We start from the raw sequence: 21119 nt of genomic DNA on the forward strand, positions 1-21119 counted from the left end.
AGTGTGAAGCTTCCACAGTCTGTGTTGATTTGGGGAGCCATGTCATCTGCTGGTGTTGGTCCACTGTGCTTCATTAAGTCCATGCAGCTGTCTACCATGAGATTTTGGAGCACTTCATGCTTCCTTCCGCAGATGAGCTTCATTTTCCAGCAGGACCTGGCACCTACTCACACTGCCAAAAGCACCAAAACTTGGTTCAATGACCATGGGATTACTGTGCTTGATTAGTCAGCAAACTCTCCTAACCTGAACCCCATAGAGAATCTAGGGGGCATTGCCAAGAGAAAGATGAGAGACATGAGACCGAACAATGCAGAAGAGCTGAAGGCTGCTATTGAAGCATCCTGGTCTTCCATAACACCTCAGCAGTGCCACAGGCTGATAGCTTCCATGCCATGCCTCATTGAGGCAGTAATTGCTGCAAAAGGGGCCCAAACCAAGTTCTGTGTACATATGCATGCTTCTACTTTTCAGAGGTCTGATATTGTTCTATGTACAATCCTTGTTTTATTGATTGCATGTAATATTCTAATTTTCTGAGATTGTGAATTTGGGGTTTTCATGAGCTGTAAGCCATAATCATCTCAATTATGACAAATCATGGCTTGAACTATCTTGCTTTGCATGTAATGAGTCTATCTCTTATATTAGTTTCATCTTTTAAGTTGCATTACTGAAATAAATGAACTTTTGCACGATATTCTAATTTTTTGAGTTTTACCTGTATGTCTAAGCAGCCTTTAATTTTTTTTTGTTCCAAATAAAGTATGTATGAACCATGTCACTGATCACAGATCCCCTATTGGGCAAATGTAAGGTAAGATGTTGTTTCAGGTGCAATAAGATAAAATATAAGTAGATGGCTTGAAGGTATATTTGTACAATTGCAAATGCCATTTCCATTAAGAAATATGACATGGGAACAAGTTAAAATGTGGTATTTACTCAAAGATATAAAATATTTGCACTTTATCCAAGTACTAAGCTCTGTCTTCATTTATGTTAATAATGGAGACTTAAGTGGTTGAACATAATAACTCTGGATAAGTGGAAAGGCTCAGGCAGTTTACACACTATTATTCTGAAAAGAGAACTGTGAGAAACACAGACAGACCACATAGTTGTAAGATACATCCCAATCTCTAGTTCTCATCCTCGGAAGTACATTTTCATTATAAAATAATAGAAAACAATACTATGTGAATGCAGGCTTCTATTTTATATTTTAAAAAGTCTCCCAAATAACCAACTGACTGTACACATTTATGATGGACTAAGTACTACTTTCATTGACTAGAAAACTAACAAAAAACCAATCTGTCCAAATGGATGCATCTATTAAGTCTATTTTGCAGCTTTATACAAAGGTGACATCTTATAAACATCAGTTGTCATTTATTCCTAGTTCAATGCCATTGTGGAATGATATTACAAGAAAGGTGACAAGCTAAGTAATGAACACAGAACATAACATTATTTGAGATGTTATACTTTGAGAAATTGGTTGAAATGAATAATTAATGGACCACCCAACATTTCTTGATAATGTGGCTTGTACTACATTGTTCTCTTTATACTTGATTTGTGTCTCCTTATGCTGTGTCTGTTAAATGGTTATGGAGATGCTGTATTACATGGTATTTTTAAGCTAAAGGGATTGTTGCTACCAATGCTTCATGTTATTAACTACTTACACTACATCGTTTCAAGAGCATTCTTATGGTTATTCCCTTTACTTTGTTTTACTCTGTTTTCCTTCAGTGGAAAATCACTGGGGTAGTAAAACATAGAGATGAGATTTTCTTCCTAATAGCTCATACCCAAAAACAACATTTTCTGTGATGTATATATGGATATAACAAACCATTCTACTCATCAGTACATCAGTATTCAGAGTTGTCATACATTTCACTTAAATAATCATTTAATTTGAATCACTTCAGAAGGGTTATCTACTTCCATTTCAGTAACATGCCTCACATCCAAACACATTGAACGCTGCAACTGAATAATATTTAATATACAGTAAATGGATTAACATATGGAGTATTGATAATATTTGATAGAAATAGACTAATGCAGAGTTTTAAAATAATCTTAGTATTAAAAGTATGCTTGGAGAATACATTGAGTAGTATAAAAAAGAGATGTTCCTTAGCTGACCATTTCTAAAATGGTCATTATTGTTATTAGATTCAGCATCATCTATTTAATCTTACTTTTTGCCCCAAAAGCAAGCACTATGTTATATCTTGTGCCATTGTAGAATTTCTTCAGATTTTTAGGATTAGCTAGTATGGTATAAGGGACTGGAGCAAGAAGGAGAGGGAGCTATACTGCACAACTCTGAATCCTATGAGGAATTCCCAGACCATCAGTCAATAATCAGTTTCATGTTAATATTATTTTACAGATTGATCTAATTCTCAAGATCCAAGAGCGACTTTGTTCAAAACTATAGACGTGTCTGACTTTGATGGAAATTCTTTGGTCTTTGAGTAGAATCCTGTTATATGTTATTTTATAAATAACTATTCCACCATTCGACAGTCCTCCCCATGCATACACTAACTGCATTCACAATGTGTGGTTAACTGAACCATGGTTTACTGAAGGCACTAAACCTAAGCGGGTTTACTAAATAATTCACATTTTAGTCTGATCAGCAAGTCTTTCTATTCAGGGAAGCAGAGGAATCACTGGAAAACCTGGAAAGAGCTGCCTTTCTAACAATAGCATCTTTTTACACAGCGGATTGTTACTGGATTAAAAAGCCATTCTTGTTCTGAGTTTTCATTTTTCATTCATATGCCATGGATCCCTTTAGTTTGTTTTGGAGAGCATTTAATGCCTAGCCATCCTCCTTTCCCAAGGATGGATTTGTATTGATTTGGGACAAGGGATCTGGTGGAAGCTGATAAAAGTCTTGACATTTGTGTCCTTGGAGTCTCAATTTCAGTTCTCGCTGTGCCTTCCCAAGGATTGCCAAGCATGTGATTTTAAGGTCTAAGAAGCATAAATGGTTTCAGGACAAAGATAAGGTTGCTTGCCCAACTCTAACCATTCGTATTAATTAATTCTCCAGTTTGCTCCAGTAATGAATCCTTGATGCAGTTTTTAGGCTCAAAGTGTAGAAAATGACAAAAGCAGTCAACAGAGGAAGGATGAGAGAGAGAGGAGGAGGAGGAGGGAGGGAGGGAGGATGAGAGAGAGAGAGAGAGAGACCTCATAAGCAAAAACAGTCATTCTATGCATGCTCACCAGGACACAGGGCAATATTGCAAGGCTTATGCTGTGTTTCAGGTCCATCACATGATCTTCCCCCATACTGAGGAGGTAAACATGACCTTGTCCTAGTTCTTTGGCCTCGACCACATGTGAATGAGCACAAACTCCAAGGTGACCATTCCTCCCAAACTCCATGTACTGTAATAAAGCAAAGAGGCTTTAAAAAGAAAAGAACACCAGTAACAAAATGAATTCAAAACAAACAGAGGATGTGATAAGAGGAATTACTTGGTCAACATCAAAGAGAGAAAGAATAGCAACCCCACCATTTACAAATATCGATCAATGGATCTTAGAGAGCACGCTAGTACTGGATAGAAGAAAGCTCTCGAGAACACCGATCGTTAAGCTAACTCAAGATTCTAGAGTTAGTGTTATCCAAAGGAAATCTAATTTAATACATTGTGGAACTTACAGGTTTGAAATATAGATAGAGTCATAGCCTCTGAATCTAGTTTAGAGAGCTATGAGAATCCTAAACAACCAACAACTTATTTATCAGTGCCATTAACTTTATTAAATTTCAATGAAGAGACTGGATCTATACACCAAAGGAATTCTAGACACATGATCGGGTTTTCCTCTAGAAAGGAATGTATTAATATTATGATTAAACAGCTTCAAGGATGTGATGTTTCACTTTATGTTTGAAATAGAGTAATAATGTATAACTTCTACTATTGAATAGGAATAAATAGTAATATTCATATATGTGCTCTTAGAACAATAATACCTGGTAATACAGGCTTCTTTAATATAGCCTTAATAGTTATCTCTTATTACAAAACCATAATGACATAATGCATATTTGATAACAGTATGTTGAACAATACAGCAAATTGATAATCATTAGGTAGATGGATGAGTTTGAAATTTACCCCATCAAGTGTTTCATCATCTTAACATAAATGTGAACTAATTGATCTTTGATTAGGCTATACAAAGTTGGAGGGAATGCTTAAATATTTATTAATATATGACACTTTTCAAAAACTGGGTTTTCCCAGCCAAAATGAAATCCTTCAAAAAAGCAGATTACAATAAAACTAATGTTCTTTCTTTATTTTGTAAAAGTTCAAAGCATGACCAAGGTGTGCTATAAAATAGTCCTAAACTGGTTCCACTCTAAGGTACTTTATGATAAAATGTCACCTATTTATCAGGCTTAAATTATAAATTATTTTCTCATTTTTACAGCTTCAACATTAAATTTAATTTGCTTGTGTTCAAATACAAATGGGACATTTATTCATTGCTGATATTTCTGTTTTGCTCCAAATAGTTCTGAGAATTTGTATTATGAAACCAATTAACATAGCCAAAAGATGTCACCAGTAAGTCCAATTATAATGGGACAAATATCAGGTCTCAGCAAGAAATAGATATATACCTGGCTTGCACTCTTTCAAAATACAGGGAAAAAGTTCACAAGTGAATGCCAGAACAAAAATGTTGTTCAGAGTTGAAGGTATTTTTTTTCTCCAACTTACCTGTTTTCTAAATCCAGGAGTTTTAGCCAATAGACATGAGTGTCCTATATTTAAAGCTTGATCTCCATTTATTTATTTATTTATATGTTATGTTATACTATACTATAATACTGATTTATCATTATCTGCTAAAAACGACCAAAAGGAATGATTAAAATGTTAGTTACCAATTTAGCATCATGCTTTCTTTTTATTGTAGTTAAACTATAAATGAAACAGAAGTTCTGAGTTCTATTTGGAGCCAATCAAGAGAAGCAGGACAAAAATGCTTGAAGCTAGCTGTTTAACCATAAACAGAAGTGTAAGCTAATGCAATTTAGGTGGAACAATAAGATCTTTTTTGCTAGCCTTGGACCTGCCAGGCAGTCTTTGTCTATTAGCAATAAAGTATAACTGATAGCTTTCCAGATAAAGTTCAGGATTCCCACAGCTGATCAATAGGAACATCAGCCAAAAAATATATGTGTGGGAATAAACCAACATAATGTTAGTAGTTATTGAGTTTGTTTTCTTACTCAATAAATGGAACTGAGTTACCTCCTGCCATAAATTCTGGATATTTTAGTATTTTATTATTGTTTTCTCTGAATTATACCTTGAAAAACATGGTGCTTATGTCACTAGACATATGTAAATGAGCAGAGAATGTAAAATACTACCCTACTGTATATTCCCATAGGCATGTTTTTCAGTTCCAAGTTCAGATATCTCAGTGTCTTCAGCCAATCTCTCTTCTTTTAACCTAGTGCATTTATTCTTTCCATAACTAGTTTCATTCACTCTGAGGAAAATAAGGACTTTATTGTTGTTCTATTAAGTTCAATAAATGCAGTCAGATCTGAACATGAATGACGCTGATTTGACATTAAGTGTACTAATCTCATTAATACCTATTTTTTCCCAAAGGCATGAATGCAGTATTTAGTTTTCAAATAATGATTTAGATACTCAGTAAATGAAATAATGAACTCTATAATTATCTCTCCAGCCATGTGAAATCCTTCAGTCTCTATAAAATATGTTGACATTTATTTTAAGTATTCAGTTCTAAAAATATTGCATCAAGTCTGCCAAGGATTCCATTTTCCTGAATGAAAAGCAGCAATACAGTTTTTTTAAAAAAATATTGCAGCTATACAAGTTGGTCTAACTCTATTCTACAATCAGACAATTGGAAGTATCCAAGTATAACACGATACAGTTTATTATTTTTTAGCAAAGTGGAGCTCCAATTTCAAGCAAAGAAAGCACAAAGTTTCTGCTGAAAATATGTTATGCAATAGGAGGAAGAAATACCAAATTCATATACCTTCTCTGATTGGATTATCTTAAGCATTTTAGCAATAATTGCAAAGTTAAGACTGACATCCTGGGTCTTGTGCTGTAATCTCCTGGGTCATTGGCTGTGCTTTAACATCCTGAGGTTTGTGGTGTAGCCTCCTGAGTTCCGTGATGTGATATCCTGGTGGCTGTGATGTGACGTTCTGTGTTTTGGTTTGGCTCTGAGCCCGCACAAGACCCAGGATGTCAAAACAATAGAATTCAGAAGGTCATCACACAGCCCACTACCCAGGTCGTTACAACACAGGAGGCTGATAGACACACAGCCAATATCTCAGCCACACATGTTCTTATGAAAAAGCCAGCCAATCTGCAAACATCAACTCCATCAACCAATCAAGTAATGACAACACAGCCAACCTCCCCACCAGTATTTATAGAGAGATGGCAGCTCAGATCACATTTTGCTTGCACAAGCATGAAGCCGAAAGTACCAGCCTGAAGATGGCGAATGGGACCTCATCGAAACATCGCCAAGATACTCTCAATCTTACACGGGAAAAGACCCGAACATGCCAAGGCCTGCATACCTGTACCCATGAAAATCTAATACACACACACACACACACACACACGGTATTCAGCTTTGTTTGGATATTTTCCCACATCATTATAGTTGTGCTTTTAAAGTTATAGCAACGTTTCAGCAGAATCTCATCTGCCATCTCATTCTGCCGAAACGTTGCTACAACTTTAAAAGCACAACTATGATGACGTGGGAAAATACCTGAACAAAGCTGAACACCATACATGTAAGTACCCGTGAAAACTTAAGAAAATATATGTATGCATGTATGTGTGTGTGTGTGTGTGTATGTGTGTGTATATATATATATACGAAATATATAATATATGTATGATAAATTAGATTAAAATTTGAATTACAATAAACAGAACAAGGAAAAATATAGGACTAAAATTTATATTATGTTATAACTTAAAGAGAATTTTTATAAATGATGTTATCATTGGTTAAAATTTAAACTGGAAATGTGAGCAAATGTGAGATCTTGTTCGATGGACATATTATAAGCTAGAAAATTCTGGATGTAAATATATACACTGATTCAAAGGATTTAAAAAATTAACATGCAGCTGAAAACAGATGTTTTTCTTTTGGGATTGTTGGATAAACAATTGGGGGGGAGGAAATCATGGAACTTTGTTTTGGTACATGATAACTGTAGCAAGATTACTGTATGTACAAAGAAGGAAAGGTTCAGCAATACCCATAATAAAAGAATGGTTGGTGAAGATGGTAGAACTTGCTGAAATGGCTAAATGGACTTCTTTTCAGAAAAAAAGAACATATTTACATTTTTTTCGCTAATAAGAAATCTCTCATAAAGTTTTTACATGAAACATTAAAAATGAACATGATTTATGTTTTTTTTGATGAGACAGGTTATAGAAAGTTATGTTGTAACCATAGAATAAGAGGCAGATTTATAATTGTATTTATAACTGCTATAAAAAAGACCAGAAGCTATTCTTTGCATCTTTTTTTCTTTTCTATTTTTTATTATTATTAATAAAATATTTTATTATTTTTGTTGTTATTTATTTTTATTCTTCCTTGAACTTTTAGATTTCTCTTGGATTTCTTCATTTTTTCTTTTCCTTTGTTACTTTTTATTAGTTTGTATTAGTTTTTATATATATATGTGTGTGTGTGTGTGTGTGTGTGTGTGTGTGTGTGTTTTCTTAAGTTTTCACGGGTACTTACATGTATGGCATTCAGCTTTTATAATATAAAATATAAAAATGAGTAAGCAGGGCTATGGAAATTTGGGGAGGGGGACTTTTTATAGATTACCCAAAGTTGTTTTAGACATTATGAATTGATAATTCTTTCTCTTATCCAAACACTTGGCTATTCATCTCAGAAACCCAGTAACAATTTTCCTGTGGTTAAAGAGAGTGGCATCAGGCACATTAGCCACAATGCCCTTCAAGTGAAAAGTTATAATGAAGAATGTTTAATTCCATATAGTTTAAGGAGGCTGATTTTATAAGATGCTCTCTTAAATGGACTTTCAGAAAAGTTCTACGTGAAGAAGGTAGCATGAGAGGCTGGAGTGAGAAGGCTAGTCCCCTTTCTAGATGTATTGAAGACTAGAAGAGGGTTTATGTTGTACAAATATGATGATTAAAGATAAAAAGGCTGTTTTTATTTTTAAATAATCTTAAATTATGATTTTGAATTGCCACAAAAGAGAACAACCAAATGGCCTCAGTTAGTTTAAATCATTTCATCTTCAGATTATCTTTGTAATCATGTAAACCAATTAGAGAGTAAAACATGTTCAATTATATCTGTAATTGTTGAGCTATTATCCAAAGTAAATAGTATAAGCATGCTTTAAAATGTTGGAATGCAAAATATCCCCAAATAATGCATTGCTAGTTCCAAAAGAAAGGAAGTTGAACCAATGACTAATAATTCAAAGCACTAGATAAAGTGCCTATTACTAGCCATGTATAAGCAGTAGTGTTTCAAGTGGTTAGCATTCAACAGTTCAAAAATATCCACAAATTCATTTATTGCCTGCTAACACTACCTGGACAGAGGGCAGTGTTATTGCAAACCCTTGATTCTCTTAAAGGGCCGCTGCAGTGTGTCCCGTAAGGTGATACACAAGTTCTGGTTCGCACCTGCGACCCTTGACCACAAGTAACTGAACATGTACTCCACTGGGCCCACTCTTCAGCACCAGATTCACCTGTATTCAAGACAATAAGCAAACATGAATACAATCATGAGTACAGAGCCAGAGCTAAATACTTAAAAAAAAAGGCAAAAAATAGTTACGAAACAAATTTTAAAAAAGATAACATATTTTTAAAATAAAAGCTCACCTAACTTAAGCATTTTTGGAAAAAATATACAATGAGTTAGAAAGTAAGTATATTTCCAAGATAAAAGGAAAATCAGGTAATGAGTGGCATTAAGGAACAAACCTAATCTTGTGCATTAATTTATTTTTACAATATTTATAGTGTTTGCTAAATTGTAACAAAACAAAATGAAAGCAGAATCTTAGAGTTCTTCATCTCTTTGTCAAAGAAACTGAGTGAGGCCATTTCTATTGTGGGATAGGAAAGTATGACTTTTATTGCCAATTGTGAGTGACAGCAGGAACACTTGTTTTAGTTTCTTGGGATGGGAATGGGGAAACATAACTTTCTCTCCCCATTAGGATTGATATTAGCCAAATGGTGACTACCCACCATTTTTATCAATCAATTGCTAAAGGCTTAGCATCATTCTGACAGGGTCGGGCACATCTTGGAGAAATTTCCAAGAATAGTCTGCAGAGCAGTTTTCCCCAATGGGGTAGTAAAAAAAAAGTGGGGGGAGGGAATCTATTTTCCCCATAACAACTTGCTTACTTACATAGAAATCTTATTTATATAGCTTTCCATCTCACAATCAAGTAACTCTAGGTGGCATAGAATAAGCTTGAGAAATGTTGACTTAGCTTGAATGACTAAATGTGTCAACCATGTACAAGCATAAAACTATTAGATACCAAAGAATGACTAAATTATAACTGTTCCCTCAGTGTGAAGGTGCAGTGTTAGCAGAAAAAGACTTGTCTTAAATTTAAAGTATGTAATATGTGTTTTACTTTCAGACATAGTTACTTTTTTCTGTTAAAAAATCCAAACTTTATAATGCAGGAAGGGCAAAGCTATTGAATGGTAACAGCAAGAAAAGACCAAGGTGTTATGAATGTGCTGCTGTGCTTCAGATTCAATTCTGAAAAGGTCCTTTAAGTTTGCATGGGTTTGGAAATGTTGTACCTACCATAGCAGTTACATCATTTCTGGGGTTCATGTGGCAGCTGGGTGATCCCAGAAAACAACGTGGCTGCATTAAAGAGTGGTAGGAAAATAAAGCACTTTTTTTCTGAACTGTTTCTGAAGCTGTGCATGTCCATTGCTCATTTCCTCTGCTATGCTTGTGAATCCTACTATCAAATAAATGCAAACCACTCTACTCTTGTGCCCTAAAAAAGACCATGCAACACTTTTTTTTAGACCAAGGGTTAAGCTAAACAAAGGGTTAAACTCTAAGTCTTTGAATGGCATGTAATGAGCCACATGTCAAGAAGTGGGTGGGCTAAAGCAAAGGAATAGATACATCAGAACAAAACTTAATATGATTAAATATAAATCCAACTTAAATTAAACACAATCAGTATGATAATGTTCCACATAATGAACATTGTCTTCTTTTGTCTCCTTAAAAATAAAACTCAGTAATGATATTTGAAGGGGGGCTTGCTTTTCTGGATAATTACAAAGATATAGATAGTCACTTCTCTTATCAAGTTTCTGTCCTTCCATATAAAAAATGTCTTTCTTTTATGCTGTTACAGAAGAAGACATTCACTTCATCCATATTATCCTAAAATCAACTTCAGCCTAAAATCTAGCTGCTCTATTCATTTCATTAAGAAGTGGAATGAGAATAATGTAAACCACTTGAATTTGTTTATTTTCTGGTTTTGATTTGACATATGACGTCTGATATGATTATGCTTAGCCTACTTCTTAACTTTTTATACAGTAAATAGCATAGTTCTTGATTTTTCAAACAAGAAATAATGTTGAGACCACCAAAGAGTTGCTAGGATTTTCCCAAGCAAGAAAATATAGTATTTTTTATCTTTTTCTTTGCCTTTCTCCTTCCTTCCTTCCTCCCTCCCTCCCTGCCTCCTCCCTCCCTTCCTTCCTTCCTTCCTTCCTCTTCCTCATGAATAGAAACAAATGTCTTCTATTCCTATCAAGTAAGACATGTAAAATAGGATTCTGTAGTTAAAACACTATCCATGGCATAATATACTCCGAAATATATTAACCAGCATTCTAGTAAGACATCTCTAGTTCAACATGTCTATCTGCATAGAAACCCCAATGCTAATATGTTATTTTATTTTTTAAGTTTCACATCTAGGGAATGAGACCTGGGCAATGTGGTTTCCAAAATATAACATGACTCAAGTATTTTCACTTACTGTATTGGTTGTGACAGATGTTGATGAATAGATTGATTGACAAAATGAAATTTATCTAACTAGAAGAAATCAGCCATTATCATAGATATGACTGACATTAGGTTAAAAAGCAGGGAGATGGATAAGGCACCTCAAATATGGAATGTCTATGGAGATTCATGGTTGTCCCAAAGGTGCTTTTTCAAGAGGCAACTGGACTTTCTTGTTTTTCTTTGAAGATCTTTCATTTGAAGACAACCCAAGAAGCTTCTTCAGCTTTAGAAGTGAAAGGTCTTCAAAGAAAAACCAAAAAAATCATCCAGTTGCCTCTTGAAAAAGCCTTTGGGTCAAGTATGGAATGGGATTTTAAATTTTTGCACTGATTCATTCCTATCTCATTGTCTGCTTCCGACATGTAAGTAAGTGACAATAACCTTCAAGGGGGGCAGAGAGATATATGTGCTCCTCTACGTTCAAAACTGGGAGCAGGAAAAGAGGGTACTATAGTTGTGTAATGTCAAATGATGTAGCGAGGGAAAGGTAGGAAGCCTGCTCATCTGCTTCACAAAGATTACAAACTGTTAACAAAACAGTGACAAAAGTGTTAAATATTTCTCTTGTTCAAGAATAGTGGAACGAGCTAACAGTTGGGGGTAAAAAGAAACCTTTTAAGGTGTGGTAAATGCTGAGAGTATTAGGCTGTAAACAGTATGTGACTTCAGGAGGGATTCAGATTTTGACACATGCAACTGACTTATGAACTACTCTGCTGCCTGTGGAAGCTTTTTTAGGTCTGCCTTTAAATATTTCCAGACAGTTGTGAGATCATTTTGAACAATATAAGCTGAGATGCAGAAGCCTGATTGGATAATTGAGGACATCACCTCCTTTTGGAATTTTCCCCATTCTTCCCTGACCTTGGTCCCATAGGTTAACGATTCAATGGAGTCCCTGTTTGTACTGGGATAAAATCTGCTAGGAGAGGATAGCATGGGAAGTTTAGATCCACCAGTTACTAGCTTAAACCAGGAAGAAATCTGTTGGTTTATTATTGAACAAGCCTAGGATTCATTAGATTGTGGAATAGGTTTTGTCTGTGGCAAATCAGAGGGGAACAAGCATATGACTGCACTGTTCATGTCTCAGGAGACTACTATCCACATTGTGTACACCCCAGTACTGAGCTTCGTGTACTCCATTGAATTAATTGGGCCTTACTGTCAACTGAGATTTAGCTTTCACTCATGACTTTGGTAATGGGACTGAAGACTAAATAATGATCCTCTTTTTTGTGTCTAATTAAAAGTTATATTAGAAGTACTTTCTTGATTGCACCAAGCCTATATAACTAAGACATGCAGAGATGGCAGCTGTGAAATACATACATATTATTTTTATAATACATGCCAGAATTCTACAAGCATATGCTGCCATCAGTTGTCCTTGAGCAAGTCCCACAAATTTTACTGAATGTACTCAACCCTTTGTAAAAAGAGTACATGTAGCGTATAACCCACTGAATTAATTATATCTTTTCCCGAAGAGATTTAATAGATACTGGACATTTTGGAGGGCCCTGTCATACAAAGATTTTCATTAAAACATCAGAAGCTTACATTCAGCATGAATTTATTTTGTCTGGAGCAGATTTCTAAGGTCTTGCTACACTAAGAGTGATCTGAACTATAAGCAAACACAAAAGTACATTTAAAAAGTAGCCAAAGCAAAATGTATTGATTAAAATGGCCCACAAATCTATATCACACTTACCTGGATGATAATTTTAAATTCTTAATACCTAAAGAGAGGATAATATGGAGGAAAGCATAACTCATGGTTTGAGAATATATACAGTCATGCTGCAGACATGTGCTGTTAGGGCCAATGCACACTAGTGGACTTTTTTTTGTTGAAACATGGTGATGATCAAATTCCTCTAACAAACATCTAGCACCTTCATTTAATATATTCCCCACCCACACTCCCCTCTCTTCATTGAAACTAAAATAAAAAAAAAGATGTATGACATGGATTCAGTAACATTTCTACTTCATTATGAATCCTCATCAGTCCATATCAGTGCGGGAAAGGGGTCTTTTCTTGTTTTGAAGGGTGCACATTTGTTTGAGAATAAAAATCCTACAGCTTCTTCATCTACAAAGGCTTCTCAGTTCCCTTCAATGGAAAATGCAGGACACATATGGGAAAAACTGGTTTTCCATTCTCCACTGAAGTGAAAATAGCTGCCTGAAAGCAGAAAAACTCTGCATTCGCTAGAGAAAAGCACAAAATGTATTCTGGGTGGAGGTGTTTCAATGTCAGCAGTGCATAATTATCATAACCAGACACATGAATGCAGCATAAAAATAAGGTTTATTTTTTCCCTTAAAATACCTCTTACATCAAAATTAGTCTTTCCCCTCATTTTTAATTATTTTTTATTTAAAACAGAGAAATGAGTTTATAGATATCACTGCAAATCTATTCCGAACAATTTTAACTGCTACTCATAAATAATTACACGATATGACAAATAATCAAGATTTATCACCTAGGCTTTAAAAAATATACATACAGGAAAATAAACAAGAAATAACTTCAAGTCACAGAAACAAATGAATGCCGTTTCTAATTCCGCTTATCAATCTTATTAATTTCCGAGCAAGTACAGATAAATGTAGATGCATGTTAGAAGAGTCTAATGATGCTACTGAAGGCAATACCACATTAATTTTATCACAAGAAAAGAAAAGGTTCACAGTGAATCACATATGCAATGATCAGTACTAAAAGAAAATCAGAATGGAAAAAGGAAGAGATGGACTAGATATTAGTAACTGTGTTGAAAAACAGAGCATAATATTTTGCAAAATGAATTAACCTACAATATGCAAGATACAAGTGGCTTTGCTCTATGTTAGACAAGTGGGTTTTATTTGAAAAGGCTGATATAAGATACTTGATTATCAGGATTTTGGAAAATGTTTTTGGGAGTGGGTTTAAATATTCATTTTATTTGAATCATAAGAACATTTACTCAGGAGGGTGGATGCATTTATACTGTTGCTCTCTATGGATCACTGTAAGTGTGTTGAAGTATGTGCTTGTGAATTATTTCATCTACAGGTTACTATAGCAGACTATCACACCATTTTATGGTAATTCTGTGGAAATACAAATCAGACTGAGAAATGTGGGTCATAAGAAGCTAGCATTATATGGCTGCTTTAATGTCCAGAAAGGCAGTCCTGTTGTGATTGCAAAAGAGAGATGTGATTAATATTCTTAAAAAAAAATCAAGATAGTACATTTTCAGTGATGAATGGAGCCTCAGTTGGATCAAAGCTAAAAACTTTAAAGATAACTGTGTAAAGTTTTTAACTATAATAAAAGCAATGGTAGTTAAATTGAATTGGACTGGATCATATTGATATTTTCCAACTCAGATTATCAACTTTTCAGGTCTTAAATTATGGTTCAGAGAACCCCTGTTTTCTACCTTATGAGTGAGAGATTATCAAAAATTATTTATATCAGAAGTTTATTTGATAGAATCATGATTGTCTACACACAGAGCCTCTACAGCACAGGAAACTTTTTACACTGAAATTTACTGTAGGACACGTGGGAAAATATTAAACAAATATGTGTAGAGAGCAGAACACATGGTCCTTTCCTCCAATATCAGAATATCAACATGGAGAAAATCTACTTCACCAGCCCTGTGTTTGCTGTTGCTTTATTTGTGTTCAGGACCTCACTGCACAAAACTTAACCATACTGGACAAGTAACTGTGTGTAGAAGAAGCTCTATATTGGGCAGATTATGGTGTTAATTTTGTGCTTGATGATTGTATTTGAGTGACTTGATGATATATATTGTGCCATAAAATATGTCTGCCTTTAGGAAAATCAAATGGCTAGATGAAATGAGAACTGCCTTGTATTGGGTTTCATCACTGTCCACCTAATTTAATGATTGATAGGGAGTAGCTTTTCAGGATTTGAGGGTAAAAATTTTTTCCAGCACTGTTGGTAAATGCTGAGGGTTTAACTGGATATACTACTGCTTATAAAGAGGGTGCTATGTCACTGAGCGCAGCTTGTAATTTTAAATCATACTGCATTTCATAATATGAATTTATAGTCACTGTGCTTAAGAAATGCGGTATTCCTGTTGAATTGTTAATCATAGGGAAAGGCAGGCTAAAATCTTTTGCACATTTTTCTCTATTTCCCATTAGTAAAAATGGGGTTGATGTCTAAATAGACAAGGGCACACCATGATACAATATCTAAGTAGAGAATTGTGGCACTTACTTGTGCTATTTATCGAACATAATTTGTCACCCAGTAATCTGAACCTGAAGCTGTGAAACCTCCTCCATTCACTCTACATGTTTCTTTTTTAAACACACACAGACACACATTAAATTACATACTTTTTTTCTGAATGTGTGATTAACAATGGGTTTTTTTTAATTTAATACACCTTTCATATTAAAATAAATATGTTTTAAAAACTTCATATTGATTGCATGTGTATTGCACACTTGTCTTAGATCTCTTATTTATGAATTTTAACTGGTGGTTAAAAAAAATAAGAATAAATGGCTTTTTAAAGTATCAGCTCAGAAAACTGACAAATATGCAGCAAAAGATTATGGAGACATGCAGTGGCATTGCTAAAATTAAACACAGTAAGGAGATAAAAGGTAATTAATGTATTACCAGTTTGTGCCATAAATTTAGCAGCATCAGCTTGTTCCTGAGGGACCCTTTTTTCATGAACAGATCGAGGTCGCTGACTTTTAATTGTATGATCTCCCATCATTCCAAATTCTAAAGACAGAATAAAGGTTTATGAAAGCTTGTGCGTAGACATTTCTCAAAAGGTCACATACTATCTCATGCAGTTGTTTGACAAAAACACCTGAAGAGGGCATTAGTAGAACATCAGTTTACAAGGCCTGTTTTTGCTTTGTTTTATATTGTTTTAAATGCCTCAACCTGTGTTTGGAAAGAGGTTTTAATCTAAAATTTGTTTAAAGTTATTTTTATATAAATATTTCAGAATTGTGATACATTAAAAAAAACAGCCGTGGTACAAAATCAATTATTTAAGCTACATACATTATATTAAGAAATAATATTTAAATCAGTGCAAACCACACCAGAAAACTATCACCAACACATTAAGTGGTGTCATTCTGCAATAAAACTTGGTGCTTCTTGCTGAGATCAATAGTTTTCCTGATTAAGCCTCCCAGCCAATGGAATGGTAAGGAAAGTTTCACAAAAACAGTACAAATGTATTGTAATGACAGGGCTAAAATGCCTTGTGTAATCTGGATGCAACAGCAGCTGTGTCTTACTTTCATTGCTTCTGAAAACTCTCTGCTACAAAAGACACGGAAGTCCCTGGGCTTTTTCCTTCCCGCTGTTCATTCTAAAACAGAATCACTCTTTGATTTTAATAGGGGGATAAAAGCCTATCTTAAAAACTCCTGCATGGAAATCATGAGATGCTATTTAAAACACAAGACAGCACTGATAATTTTTCTCACTGCCTTTGGCAAATCACTTAATCTCCAGCAGTTTAAACCTATTTTTTTATTGCTCATAACTGTGTGCCCCAACACCTTTAAAGTGCAGCATCACAACATATGGCATTATTTTAGAAATAGAAACAACTGTTCTGGCAGAATTAGCATCAGTGTGACAGGCTCTATTGTTCATTGCCACAAGTAGCATGCCCAGATTTCATAACCCAGAAACAGGCAGGCCTACAGCATTAATTGAGCTAAACCAAATTTCCTCATTCTTTTTCTTGTTCTTCTTTTATGAGCCAGGTAACCAAGAGCTGTGATGGTGCAGTGGTTAGAATGCAATATTGCAGGCTGACTCTGCCCACTGCCAGCAGTTTGATTCTGATTGGCTCAAAATTGACTCAGCCTTCCATCCTTCCAAGGTCAGTAAAATGAGGATCCAGATTGTTGGAGGCAATATGCTGGCTCTGTAAACCACTTAGAGAGGACTTTAAAGACTATAAGCACTATTGTTATTTAAAGTGATTGAGCCAGTTTGATTAAAACACCAGCCTAGAAAACAGAAGACCATGGGTTCTAGTATAGCTTTAGGAATGAAGCCAGCTTAATGAACTTAAAGCCAGCCCCTCTCTCTTAGCCCTAGGAAAGAGGCAAGGATAAACAACTTCCAAAATCAAGAAAATTGCAGGGACTTGTCAATATAATAGCTAAATCAAATATTGACTTGAAAGCACAATCCTGCCCCCCATATATTCATAGTTGCTTTCATGAAAAAGTCTAGGAGTATGAGAGAATACACATCTAGGCATACATATATACACACATTTGAATGTATATTAATTTGCAAAGTTTAGTAACAATAAGCTGTGATGATAGCATCAACTGTATTGTCAGTTGCAGCTACTGCACATGGAATTCTCATTTTAAGATATCTGTTCTCATGAAAACTATAATGCCTCCTGTTAGTAGAGGACAGCTATGAAGTTCATGTTCCTGGGAATTTTCTTCGCTCCTTACATAGGTAGTCCTCAACTTATGATCCCAATTGGAACTGGAACTTCCCTCACTAAGCAAAGCGGTCACTAAAAACTTACGACCTTTTAGCCATAGTCATTTAAGCCACTCATGCAGTTAGTTGTTAAGCAAATCCAGCTTCCCCCATTGACTTTGCTTGTCGGAAGACTCCTGGGAACGTGGTAATTGCCAATGACATGACACTGGGAAGATGCAGCCAGTGTAAATGCATGTGGGTTCCCAAGCACCCAAATTTTGATTACACAACCTTGGGAATGCTGGAATGGCTGTATGTGCAAAGACTGGTTATAACTCACTCTTTTCTGCCCTGTTGTCATTTTGAATGGTTGTAAGACAAAGATGACCTGTATTGACATAACTTTCTTGTCAAATATTAGGATACTTTTAAAAAAATTGTTTAATTGTTCTATTTTGTTTTTAAAAATAGAATAATAAAAATATTTTTGCATTGCAAAGAGCATATTTTGGAAGAAATATAACATACATTTAGTCACGGCATGATTTATTTTAGAAACAATGATTATGTAAAAATGTATTACTTCAAAGACGTTTGATATTTGAACAACTACTGTGAAAATGGAGTCAAAAATGACTCATTCCAATTATATGTGTCTAAACCCACAAATGATAATCTGCCAAGGGTTAGTACTAGTCTGCCATTGGTTTCAAGTTCTGGTAGTCAATCACCCCAATCTCCAACTCCAAAATATGGTGACCTCCTGCTGCTTGGCTCCATTTTTGCGCCTGTCGTTTCTTGCTTTCTGACAGCTCCTCTGGGCACAGAGAATGCACAGTTGGTAGTTAATTTTCCATCAAGTGGAAGAAGCAGCAGAAAAGGAACAGGCCATACCTCTCACCCTATTGTTCTGTCTGAAGTAACCAAAAACAGAAACAACAAAAACAACAGCAACCAGGCAGTTGATTAGAATCTATGATAATAATTTTCTTGTTGCCAACACTGAATCCTTCCTAAGCTGGACCTTAGAGGAAAGAAAGCAGAAACCCCAACCCCGTCTTCAAGACTCTTCAAATCCTGAGACAGGAGTAAGGGTCTTTTCTGATTGCCTGAACTCCCAGCTAGTTCTTGAATTGTCCTTCCTCTTTCTCTCAGTAGAAGTGAAAATAGCAAGCCAGCGCCTTGTTAGCTTATCTAGGACTATTTGAGAAGCACAAGCAAGTCAATGTTGTTCCAGGAAAGACAGAGTTTCTAATTACTGTTTAAATTTCCAGTTCTGAATAGGGAATAATAATTTTCTTGAGGTTCCGTGTACCAACGAACCAGCTGTCACAATTCTATGCCTTTCAAAAACTGGACAATTTACAGTAATGTATGCAGGCTTAATGCAAAAGAGGGCAGGCTTAAAAGAAATCATATGTTCAGCTGATCAGAGAACAACTAGAATGATTGGGTGAAAGTGAAATTTCTTGAATTTCACCTGTTTTCACAGCAATATTTTCAGAGCAAACATTTGCAATCATGAAATGGCTTTTCAGTAGGAAGAGCTTCCAGAGGCCTTGAGGAAAACACCATGTGAAATCATACCTGATGAGAATAGGCCTTTTTTTAACAACACAATTTTTTGATAAGATATCACAAGACTATGCTTGTAGATACCAGACATATCTACAAATCATCTGATATTTGTTACACATGTTGCTTTCCTTTTATTGTTGTTTCATTTCACCATAAAGGAATCTGACACGCCTTTTGACCTATATCCTTTCTTCTAATTCATTTCTGTCATTACAACATGAAAGTGCATAAAATGGCTAGAATCATTTGCAGCTTCTTCTCATTTCCCAACATTTCACCTCAAGTGTTTTCTCATCTCTGTATTTTGCTGGTAGAATTTTGTTTTCATCACTAGATGGCAGGAGATGCCTTAACTTGAACTGCAAATGAGCTGCAGTAAAATCAGAATCTAGCTACTCTTCCCCCACCCGCCTTTCTCTATCTCGCCTTCTCTCCCTGTTCCAGAAAATCAAATCCAAAAATTAGCAGCAGAATATTCTCTTGAGGAGAGTTTGAGTGAAAACAAAATCCTAAGATTAAAGAATGAGGAAACTATGGCAATTCTGAGAGCTTTCTGCCATCCAGAAAATGCCTTGCTAAATTAACTGGACTGACATGACTGAAGTGTCAGAATAGATCACAACTGTACTCATTCTTAGTTCTGATGTCCCACATTTAGAAGCATAATTTGAAGTCTTGGCATACATATTCCACATGCAGAAGGAAAAATGTGAAATAATTCATAGCATGAAGGCAAAGATCTCAATCAGGGCTGTCAAACTCCCAGCTCGCGGGCCAGATGCATCACCTTCTAGCCACGCCCACATCCAGTTTAGCGAAGGGGAAAAAAATCCCAGTATGTCACATGATGCTGCCATGATGATGTGAGTTTGACACCCCTGGTGTAAATAAAAACAAAAAGAAACAATCAGACATTGCCAATAATGATTTCATTGCAACCTGGACATTGGAGAATGATTTGGCGGGAATAAGAACATCAATAATTAGAGTAATATAAAAATTATACAATAATAATACTATAGATGCATGTCAGTTTCAAAAAGTATGACTGAAAAGCCAGGAGGGCCCTGGTTCAAATCTCATAACAGTCACAATTTCCGGAAAATGGCTGAGATGAATCTGTTTCTTGTGTTCCCCTCTCTCCTTTCTACTACCAGATTATCAGAATAATACTGACTTGGCAAAGTTATTGTCATTATTGTTGAACTGATACATAGCTATGATTTAAATACTAGACAGCTATATATAATAAATACGCCAAGTATGACTACAAATATGGCTACAGTTCCTCTGCTTCACAGCATAATAAATTCAGCTGGAAGTATGAAAAATTTCCTCTTAATTTACAGGACAGCCAAATTGTGCATCTTATTCCTATACATGCAAACCTAAGGCAAGTGTTAGCTGTTTATTTTATGGGAAGATGGGATCAATTTCTTTGAATTATTCAGAATGTGCTGTTAATTTTGGCTGGTTGCCTCAACACATGGACATTAATGCAAAGGGTTTCCCACCCCTCTTCCTAGTTGGGAGGGATTTTCACAATAGCTGGTGGAAGCTGGTGGAGGAGGAGGAGGAGGAGGAGGAGGAGGAGGAAGAAGAAGAAGAAGAAGAAGAAGAAGAAGAAGAAGAAGAAGAAGAAGAAGAAGAAGAAGAAGAAGAGGAAGAAGAAGAAGGAGTAGTATTCTTGAAAATGGGCAGCTAAGACCTAAAACAAAATTCCTAAAACTGTTTTAATATAATTTAAAAACCAAGAAAGGGCAGAAGTTGCACAAGATAGCTAAATCTCACATGATTACATGATAGGTTATGAGAAATTGGTCATTTTCTTAACAAAAGGGTTTATATATATATACACATAGATATACATTCACACACA

At 35.3% G+C, this 21119-nt stretch overlaps 1 protein-coding gene across 3 annotated transcripts in view; it reads right to left on the reverse strand.

Annotated features, from left to right (window-relative positions):
* Positions 1–21119, reverse strand: part of ADGRB3 (adhesion G protein-coupled receptor B3) — a 517279-nt gene that overhangs the window by 329508 nt on the left and 166652 nt on the right. For 2 of the 3 annotated variants that reach the window (XM_087915799.1, XM_026695170.2), the window contains exons 3-5: positions 15854–15964; positions 8681–8842; positions 3262–3426 (exon numbers count right to left, since the gene is read on the reverse strand). In XM_087915799.1, the coding sequence (XP_087771925.1) occupies positions 3262–3426; positions 8681–8842; positions 15854–15964 (438 nt within the window). The remainder of the gene's footprint in view (positions 1–3261; positions 3427–8680; positions 8843–15853; positions 15965–21119) is intronic. The other variant, XM_087915807.1, reaches the window with a different exon arrangement.

The sequence above is a fragment of the Pseudonaja textilis genome, chromosome 1 (genome assembly GCF_049901715.1).
Source record: "Pseudonaja textilis isolate UNSWEBS1 chromosome 1, rPseTex1.2, whole genome shotgun sequence".
NCBI classification, from domain to species: domain Eukaryota; kingdom Metazoa; phylum Chordata; class Lepidosauria; order Squamata; family Elapidae; genus Pseudonaja; species Pseudonaja textilis.